This window comes from Meleagris gallopavo, chromosome 11 (genome assembly GCF_000146605.3).
Source record: "Meleagris gallopavo isolate NT-WF06-2002-E0010 breed Aviagen turkey brand Nicholas breeding stock chromosome 11, Turkey_5.1, whole genome shotgun sequence".
Lineage (NCBI taxonomy): Eukaryota > Metazoa > Chordata > Aves > Galliformes > Phasianidae > Meleagris > Meleagris gallopavo.
In genome coordinates, this window is record NC_015021.2 from 18,806,980 (window position 1) to 18,817,540 (window position 10,561).

The 10,561-nt window shown below is 42.7% G+C and overlaps 2 protein-coding genes across 2 annotated transcripts in view; one reads left to right on the top strand and one right to left on the bottom strand.

The window, feature by feature from the left end:
• The first annotated feature begins 29 nt into the window (after positions 1–29).
• GHSR (growth hormone secretagogue receptor) lies at positions 30–3,679 on the top strand. Its single transcript, XM_010716898.3, has 2 exons — positions 30–828; positions 3,293–3,679. Exons 1-2 carry the CDS (start codon positions 90–92, stop codon positions 3,595–3,597), a joined length of 1,044 nt encoding a protein of 347 aa, XP_010715200.1. The 5' UTR covers positions 30–89; the 3' UTR covers positions 3,598–3,679.
• A 1,791-nt stretch (positions 3,680–5,470) lies between these two features.
• LOC104912696 (dymeclin-like) overlaps positions 5,471–10,561 on the bottom strand; it is a 16,936-nt gene continuing 11,845 nt past the window's right edge. Inside the window, exon 5 of the mRNA XM_019618879.2 lies at positions 5,471–5,493. Within this exon, the coding sequence (XP_019474424.2) occupies positions 5,489–5,493 (5 nt within the window). The 3' untranslated portion in view covers positions 5,471–5,488. The remainder of the gene's footprint in view (positions 5,494–10,561) is intronic.

Here is a 10,561-nt window from a genome sequence, read left to right on the forward strand (position 1 = left end):
CGCGTCCGTCCCCGCCTCCCGCACCTGCCCCATCCCCGGTCCGGGCGCGGAGCGGCTCCGCGCGGGGATGCGCAGCCCGCGGCGGCACGATGCGGGAGGGGAGCGCGGAGAACAGGACGGGCGGCGAGTCCCCGCTGCACCTCTTCCCCGCGCCCGTGCTCACCGGCATCACCGTCGCCTGCGTCCTCCTCTTCGTCGTCGGGGTCCTCGGCAACCTGATGACCATGCTGGTGGTGTCGCGGTTCCGGGACATGAGGACCACCACCAACTTCTACCTGTCCAGCATGGCCTTCTCCGACCTGCTCATCTTCCTCTGCATGCCCCTGGACCTCTTCCGCCTTTGGCAGTACCGGCCCTGGAACTTCGGGGATCTCCTCTGCAAGCTCTTCCAGTTCATCAGCGAGAGCTGCACCTACTCCACCATCCTCAACATCACCGCGCTCAGCGTGGAGCGGTACGTCGCCATCTGCTTCCCTCTGCGAGCGAAGGTGATCATCACCAAGAGGAAGGTCAAGCTGGCCATCCTCATCCTCTGGGCTGTCTCCTTCATTAGTGCTGGTCCCATCTTCGTCCTGGTGGGCGTCGAGCATGAGAACGGCACCAACCCGCTGAGCACCAACGAGTGCCGCGCCACGGAGTACGCCATCCGCTCGGGGCTGCTCACCATCATGGTGTGGATCTCCAGCATCTTCTTTTTCCTGCCCGTCTTCTGCCTCACGGTGCTGTACAGCCTCATCGGGAGGAAGCTCTGGAGGAGGAAGAGGAAGAACATCGGTCCGAGCACTGTCATCAGGGACAAGAACAACAAGCAGACTGTGAAGATGCTAGGTATGGCTCCCCGGGCTCCGTGTTTGCAAGTGTGTGTGCTTCTGTGTGCAAGAGAGGGGAGCCGAGCAATGCCAGATCACTGTCGTTGCTTTTAAAGGAAAGCATCGTTTTAAAACCTTTCTCACAAAGGGCTCCACTTTAAGGTACTTGCAGAACAGCTCTCCCCTTTCCTTAGATTTATTTCTAACCAGTTGGTGCTGGGGATTCTAAAACAGTTAAGGAGATTTTAATAACAACCTCTGACAAAGACAAATATCACTGTTACAATTAGCTCTTGCCCTGGAGATTTTTAGAACATCTTTGGTTGTGGATACCAATGTTATTTATTACAGAGGGTAGTTTATTTGATTTTCAAACTAACTTCTTCTAAACCCACAAAGTTAGCAGCAGACTAAGCAAGCAGGGTGTGATGTGCACCGACTTTCAAATGAAAAGGCATTTTTAGCAAATGGGGGTAATTTAGCAGTGTGGCTGTTTAAGATCATGGAAAGCGATCTTATTTTTGTATTAGAAAAGCAGTAGCCTTTGCTGAACAGTGACCTCTTCATCTCCTTTAGGGTCTGTAATCCCCTAAATTCCCACTGACTTCAGGGTAACAGGATGGAGAAGACAGACGCTGTCAGTCCTGTATTTACACCGCCGCATGGTTTAAACAACAGACACTGCTGGCACACAGAAGAGCACGTTTAGCACAGGGATGCTGGCGGCTCCTGACAAGCACGTGCTGGGAGTTGGCTGCACAGAACCCAAAGTTGCTGCACGGATCCATGCCTGGTCACTGAGCAGTGCTGTGTGCTTTCGCTCTGACAGATCCCAGCATGGTTGGGATGCTTCACACAGGTGCCACTGCAAGGGCTAATGAGCCAGATGGAGAGATGGCAGCGTGCCCTAAGGGGCTTCATTATTGTATAGGAGCCTACCTGACCTTTTGTGAGTGCCCTGCTTTAGTAGTATTACCATCAAACAGCAAAAATAATAAAACCTGCGACATTCTTTGAGCCCTTTCAGCCACGTTTTACAATCCATAGAATTAGTTCAGGTGGGTAAGCGTGACCTTGGAAGTAATTCTTCACTCACGCTGCTAGAGCTTCAGGATTATGGATCTCTATTTACAATAAGTAAATTGCCAGCATGTACTACTGCCATGTTTATCTATCTGCATACTTAACCGTAAGGAATTTCAAAACAGTAAGTGCTTATTTCTGCCCCCAAGTATTGCTGCCAGCACTACGGTATTTCAGACACCTTTTCTTCTTCTGCAAGGGCTGGGAACAACAGGGCAGGGGTGAGCCCTTCCTCTGGCAAAGCCAGTGTTCTGCAAATGAAAACAGCCTGATGCTGGGCAGAAAGAAAAGAAGTAAGTAAAGGCTCAATAGCCACAGATGCACAATGCAATTTGCTCTCACTGCTTTTAGTTTTCTGCCTGAAATCCAGAAGGCACTTCCTAAGACCTCAGCAAGTCATTGAACATCAATTAAATGGGATTAGCATCACTTCTTTTAAACTGTAGAAAGATTATGTGTCTCTAGGATAGTAATTAAACACCAAAACATACAGCCTGACTTTGAAAGGAGCTACCATAACCCATTCCTCTTGAAATCAATGAGATTCTGCACAAGTGAGGATCAAACTGCATTATCAAAACCCCAGTTAGGAGGGATATGCACGCTTACCTGTAAACATATTGGCTATGCTCAATATTCTGTGCACAATGACCACAGTGGTAGTAATCAACATATGGATTAAACTCCAGAGCATGCTTGTGAGCCATGGAAACTTGATCTGAATTTCCCAGGTGGAGAAACTGTGAAGAAAAAAAAAAATCAAAAAAAATCAAAGTGTTGGGCTCAAGAAGATGCAGAGCAGGAAAACAGATACTCTGAATTTCAGCTGTGTGCTGCAGAGTACGCCATAAGTTGCATGTAGCTTTCCTGTCCTTGGAGTAATCATGTGCCAATGCACAGGCAGAAAGGCAGTGTGCCTGTTGTTACCCTTTTGGATGTGCCCTACAAATCCAGGCAGTGGTGGTTTTTTTGTCTTTTGGCCTTTGTCTTAAGCCACTTTGCTTCCCAGGGATTAAATGCTTCACTATAAACCACAGCGCTGGGTCTATCGTTACATATAATTTGCTTTTGTAGGTGCAGACAGCAGGTTACGTTATAATTTCTGTCAGTGCTCTGACTCTTTAACTCTGTTCCTTTGTGGAAAAGATGACTTGATAGCTCAGGTGTGTTGCTACAGCAGAATAGCTGTGCAGTATACAGGCAGGCTGCCTAGGTACAATCAGTTTAAGTATTGCTAATCTATCCTGCCAGAAAATGTACTTGAGAGAAACCTGAAAAGTTACAGGGTACCTTTTCCCACTTGGAGATTAATTGGTTGAAAAAAGAGAATGCTATTTCATTTATTTATTTTTTTTCCTACTCACAGTTAACACACTTTCTTCTGCTGTTTTTTATTGTAGTTGTGGTGGTATTTGCTTTCATACTCTGCTGGTTGCCTTTTCACGTAGGACGATATTTATTTTCCAAATCCTTCGAAGCCGGATCCTTGGAGATAGCAGTGATCAGCCAGTACTGCAACTTGGTGTCCTTTGTCCTCTTCTACTTGAGCGCAGCCATCAACCCCATCCTCTACAACATCATGTCCAAGAAGTACCGCGTCGCCGCGTGCCGGCTCTTTGGACTCAAAGCCCTGCCAAAGAAAAGACTCTCCAGCACCAAGCAGGACAGCTCACGTGCATGGACAGAACCCACCGTCGCCACGTGACACGGGGTCCAGTGCCAGAGCATCACACACCAGTGTTACCAGAGAGCCATCACGGAGGGGACGTGGGGCAAGACACAAATCGACGAGGAAAGCTGCACTTGTGTCGTCACCTGGATTTGCTGGGAGATGTCACATAAGCAGTGAAAGATTTTTTAAAATTACCTACACCTTGAGAATACAAAAGGAGACACGTGGTTACAGCATTTGGCAACAATCAAGTGATATTTGTCTGCTGCTTTTGTCCATATGACATCTAAAGGGAGCTTATAAACAAGATGGAGAACGACTTTTGACTTGGTGTATAGTGATAGGACAAGGGGGAATGGTCTTAACTAAAAGAGGGCAGATTTAGGTTGGATGTTGGGAGGAAATTCTTTACCCAGAGGGCAGTGAGGCCCTGGCACTGCTGCCCAGAGCTGTGGGTGCCCCATCCCCTGGAGGTGCCCAAGGCCATGGATGGGCAACCTGAGCTGGGGGGCAGCCAGCCCATGGAAGGGGTGAGGCTGGGGAAGCTCCGAGGTCTCTCCCAGCCCAACCATTCTATGGTTTTATGATCCCACATGGGCTTCCCACAGGCTGCAGCTCTCCAAGCACTGCTCCATCATGGGAGCTATATTCACAAACCAAATTCACATACTAGATCTGACCTCTTACATAAATTGTCTACTGCTAACTGGAAAACTATAAGCACTGCTGGATCTGCAGGAACTAGAAAGTTCTGCTGCGTTACTGTAAAGATTTAATGTAAGGTTTTACTGCAACTAGCAGGTAAGTAAGCTCACTGTTCCATCCTTGACAGTGCAAAGTGTACTCTTTAGGTATATTTAATTACAAAGTGGACTCCCTTTCACAGCCAAAGGCTGCTTTAATTTATTCCAATCTCTGGAGTATTTTCTTCTCTCTCCCTGAGGAAAATTATTTGTAAAGCAAATAAAACCATTTTGGAACATAAGTTTGATGAACACAATACATGTTAGAAAACTATCAGATTTTGGTAGTTAAATATTAATTTTATACTAGGATAGGGTTAAAGCTCGGACTGGTATGTTTAATTGCTGATGACTGAAAAATTAATCATGGTTTATTTCAGAAGCTGAAGGTGACAGCACAGACCTCAAGCTTCCACAGGCAGGCAGCATTTTTTGTCGTTGCCCTTTTATTATTTTATTTTCTTTTATATTGGGTTATTTGAAGCTACTCGAGGTTTTAGGCTATCAGGATAAACGTCAGAGAGATAAATCACCAACATACAACACACCTCATGAAACTCACTGCAGAACTCTCAGTAAACAAGCTGGAACATATGGTTGCAATTAGGATTTGTATTACCACAGGAATCAGTAGCTCTAGTCACAAACCACAACTCATTATGCTATGCACTGTACATCCTGAATGATAGTCTCCATTCTCAGCAGTTTACACTTAAACATATGAGAAGAAACAGAATTCCCAACTTGTCTGCCTCACCTTTGTGCCAGGGAAGATCCTCCTGGAAACTATGCTAAAGCACGTGGAAAGAAAGAGGTGATATGAGACAACCAGCATAGCTTCACCAAGAGCCAGTCCTGCCTGATCAACTCAGTGGCCCTTTGTGATGGTATAACTGCAAGAGCAGACAAGGGAAGAGCCACTGCTGCTATCTCTCTGGACTTCAGTAAGGCCCTTCAACACAGTACCCCAACACATCCTCCTCTCCAAATTGGAAAGATAAGGATTTGATGTGTTGACTGTTTGAAGGACGAAGAACTGGTGGCAGGATCCAATCCAGGTAGTGGTGTAAATGGCTCGATGTTCAGATGGAGATTCATCTCTGTGAGGTGTCCATCTCTGTGAGCAGTGTCCCGTCAGTAGTTGCACTGGTGTTTTTGTGATAGGATACTGGGAAGTGACTTCAAACTAAAAGAGGGGAGAGTTAGACTGAATATAACGGAAAGTTGTTGTTTTTGGTGTTGTTTTTTTTTTTTACAGTGAAATGATAAGGCACTGACACAGGTTGCTCAGAGAGATAGTGGGTGATTCTATGATTTAAGAGTAGGACCCATAGCAAAATCTATGCTATTACACAACCATTTCTAATTGGTGATTAAGTATCAAAAGCATATTGGAGAAACTTACAAGAAAAATTAACAATTTCCTGAATAATTATACTAGAATTCTTCTGTTTGCAGATCGTTGCAGTTGAAAGCCACAAATGTTTGCTGCACATGGGGCTGGGGTATGCTACTAGAAGTGCTATTGTAAAAGAGTACAACTCTTCTATACTCTCACATCACTCAAAATCACCAAGATAAGTTAAAGTCAAAATTCCAACAGCCAAACAAATGAACCAAAAAACAAACCAAAACACCACAGTGTGTGTCAAATTAACTGTGCAAAAGCTTGATAGCAAAAGCCATCTCTGGCAGATTTATGCTGCTTTCCTGTGTTGTTGTGAGGAAGACAGAGGACACAATTTAAAAAAAAGTAAAATGAGGAAAAAAAGTATATGAAAAAAAGTAAAGGAAAACTCAAAGGAGATATTCATGTCTTAGTCAGACAGCAGTTCAGCCCAGCAGAGATGATGGTCAGGATGATGCTCTGCTAGAGTCCAGCTTCGTGGGCAGCTCTTGCAGACTGACCACCCACAGTTACATTACTGCTACTCTCCAACTTGAGCTGCAGCCACACATTTTGCTACAGTTCAGACATATCTTTAGAGAAATTAAGAAAAATTTAAAAATCTGGACCCTATCTAGATATTCACATCAAGGCAGAATCACAGTGCCATGATCACAGTGACAAGAGGATGATGCCACTACGGACTGTAAGCAAGAAGCAAGCTTAACAGACAGAAGTCAGAGAAATGCCTTAGATTTTCATTTTCATTTATCCTAGGCAAAAACAGGCAATTAAACATTGACTAAGAACCAGGGAGATGGAGAAAATAATAGTTTATGCAGAAGAACGTACACTAGATTTGTGACAAATCAGAAAGGTACTGAATATCTAAAAATTCCACTTGAAATATCTGTTAAGTAGAAAAGAAGTTTGGTAGAATAGTATGAAATAAACACACATTGTGAAAGCACTTCTTCTGTCTTTATACTTTGACATTTTTAATGTATATAGTCAAAACTAGACTTTCCTCTTCAATTTTAATATTGAACACCAGATAAGAATAAATAGCTTCCTTTTGATGCTAAGGATAACTGTACAAGATACACACGTCCCAAGGTCCTGAAAGAACTGGCTGATGTGGTGGTCAAGATGCTCTCCATCAGCATTTAAAAAGTCATGGCTGTCAGGTGAAGCTCCCAGTGACTGGAAAAAAGGTAACTCCCACTTATAAGAAAGGGAGAAAAGACGACCCAGGGAACTACAGGCTCACCTGTCAGTGCCTGGGAAGATCATGGAGCTGATGCCCTGAGAGAGATACTAAGACACATGGGGGATGAGCAGGTGATCCAAGACAGCCAGCACGGGTTCAACAAGGGCAGATCATGTCTGACCCATCTGGTGGTCCTCTATGAAATGACAAGACTCAGTAGTTACAGGAAGATCAACAGATGGCATCTACCTGGACTTCTGCAAGGCCTTTTACATGGTCCCACACCATATTATCATCTCTAAATTGGAGAGAGATGAGTTTGAAGGGTGGACTATTCAGAGGATAAAGAATTGGTTGGATGGTTGCAGCCAGAGGGTTGTGGTCAGCAGCTCTATGTCCAGGTGAGAGTGGTGATGAATAGAGTTCCCCAGTGACTATGAAGTGTTCCTATACATGAAATCGTTGGTACAAAAAAAAAAAATGATGAATAAACCTGAGTATATACAAGTCAAAGATGTACTAAATAGGTTACCAGATTCCTTCTTCAAGTACACCAACGCTGAATGACATCATGCAGACTGAAGAACACACTTCTACGAAAGTCATTCATGTTCAGGAATGTTTATCTAGTTCCAACGGAAGAGCTCAGACAGGAGAAGAAAAGTAGTTGCTGATGACTACACACTGAATTATGCAATTCATATTAATTCTCCTGCAGTACATTTGTGGGCCAGATGAGTTGTGAAGATCAGCCAGGTCAAGATAAATAGCCTTCCATTCACTTCTTCCAGGTACAGCATTGTACCCATTACAATTGTAATCATCTGAACAGCACATGGTAAGTCAGCTAGAATCTACCACTGCAGTAGCTCCTAAGTACTTCACGATGCACTGCAGTGTGGTTGTTTTTTTTAGATAGTGAAGTGTTCCAAATGAAACCATTTAATTTGGCTAATTTTTAGTAGTCTTAAGCAGTACTCATACTTTTATCTTACCACAGTATTTGTTTGGCACTGTGAAACAAGTTTTATCTTACAAGATAAAAAATTTGCTTGCCCACAAACAGTTCTCTCAACTTAATAAACTGAAGTTACTGAAGCAAGTGCTAGCACTCAAAAGGAGAGAATTTTAAACTGGCAATACAATTTCTGAAGCTCACACAATGTACCTTCTGAACCAGGAAAAATTACTTTTTGATTCATAATAAGTAGTTCTATTCTGTACTGCTGTGCGTATTGATGTGATTTATGCGTTCACAGCACGTGAACAGCACACCACTAGATCTAGCAGCACAACTGCTTTGCACACCTGCTAAAAGACTACCTAATAGAAGATACAATACGAAGTTGACTCAAAGCCAAAACCACTACATAGAAAAATGTTCTTTATTAACAAAAGCTAAGATTTCATTTTCCCTCTCATTCCAAAACCAGAACTGTTTGTTTATCTACTGGAAGCTGACATAATTGATAATGTAATTCTAATCAAAGTCTTTTATGTACAAGATGAAGAAATGTTCCTGCAGCATACTGATAGCTTACATGCAGTTGAGTCAAACAAAGGCAAGTAACCGGTGTGAGCACGTTGTCTGTGTGGTTTCAGGATTAGGGAGGCTCATGACAGAAAAAGAAACAGGGTACGGTAGATGAGAAGCAGGAGAAGGTTGACTGTGGGAAAGGGTGAACTCCTGCTCATGTTTTGTATAGTGATCACTCTGCTGATCACAAGAAAGGAAAGGGGAGGCTGTAAATACAGTGCCTAAGCAAGAGTGCTCACTTGCTGCTGTGCAAGTGGCTACAAAACACGCAGAACTTAATACAAGGAAGCAGATGACTGTGGTGTCAAGTCATATAATTCCAAATTAACAAGTGCAGTAATTATCTGAAGCCTCAAGGTTTCACATGAAAAATGAAGGCTCTTAAAAACCAGGCTCCTATCTCTTTCCATCCGAAGTTTTTTGAGCATTATGCATTTTAAGCATTAGAAAAAAGCCAATTTTCAATTCTTCCATTCCTTTCAACATTTATCCAGTAAAATCATAAAAGATTACAAAAATAGACAAAAAATAAAACAACAATACAGACATCACTTCTGAAGTTTTTCACAGTTGCCCATTGCTCAGAACTTGCTTCAGATTCATAACCAACTAGCATTTGTGTTGCTGTTTTCAAATCTCTACTGCACTCCACACACACACTTAATGCTATATAAACCAAAAGATTACAGAGGGCTTAACTCAGAGATGCTTCCAATGGACAAATGTGCCATTTACTTTATCAGTCTTACTGCATCCAAATTCCACGTACTGTCCAGCACCATATACAACAAACAAACGGACAGAAACATTAACTGTGTGCACACAAACAGAAAAAATATCATAATTTTCTAACAGGATGCAGCACTTCTTTTCCTGGAAGGGTCACGAGAAGGCTCTTTGTAAAAGCAGTTTTACCTAAAGCTTTATACGAAGACACTTAATTCACCAGAGGATAAGATGGCACTTTAGTTGCTCACAAAAGAAGCAACAAAGTAAGTGTAGGAGTGTGCCAAGGCAGCTGTTAAGGGAATGGTTCAAGAAAAGGGAAGGGGGTGGAAGTGTGGGAAGAGACAAGAGCAGATGTAGGCAGAGACCTCAGGATTTTGCATTGAGAAATGCAGATTGATTTACAATAACTGAGAAACGCAAATTTTATACACAAGAAGTAGAACTTGTGGGGATATGATCTCAGAGGAGTTATGGAGGAAGGTAAGAGTGGAGACAATCTGGATGGACTTTATAAGCTCAGCAAGTGAAAAGAAAAAAAAGCTCTTTTGCCTGTGGCAGCATTAAGGCAGGAACATACTGGAGCACGACTACAGTGGTCGTGAGATCAAAACAAGTAGAGAAGCACAGAGAAAACTGCTCTCCAGCCACAAGCTGAAGTACAAGCCACATACAGAGAACTAGTTCGGAAAGCATTTTAAAAGCAATTTTCTCCAGCAATTGAAAAGAAAGAACATACCTGCTGGGATAAAATAAAATACATGTCATAGGGAACAATTTAATTTCTCTTCACTGTTTAAATAAACAGCAAACCAAGCAACTGTTCTTTCTATGCATTAGGGGCATAACCCTAACATTGCCCCAACCATATCAACTGGAAGTCAGAAAGAAGACAGTGTTCCAGCGAAGGTCGTGTGTAACCTCGCTTGACACAGACGTTGCAGTATACAGGATACACTGCACTACAAATATGTGCTCTCTTACTGCCTCCAAGAGGAGATCCATGAGCACTGTCACAGACTGAAATGTTTTCTGGCAGAGCATATGCAGCACGAATTTCAGTATTCCCTAGAGACGCTTCCAGTGACTGATTTCACAAAAGATCAAAATAAATAGCATGTGTTCTGACAGCAACTGAATTGTAAAGTGTTATTTACATTTATCAAATTAAAGTAACGTGTACTGCTGTAATATATATTACATATATATATATATATTACTTTTAGCAGTACATTTTGTTTTATTCTTATTGTATGATAAAGAAAATCCTTTACGAAGATCTTTTGCATGTAATACACATAGCAAGAAAACATACATCTGGCATGAAGAAGAGTGACCAAAACAACAGTGCAAAGTGTAACAAACATGAACAGTCATTTTCTTGGCTTTCTTAA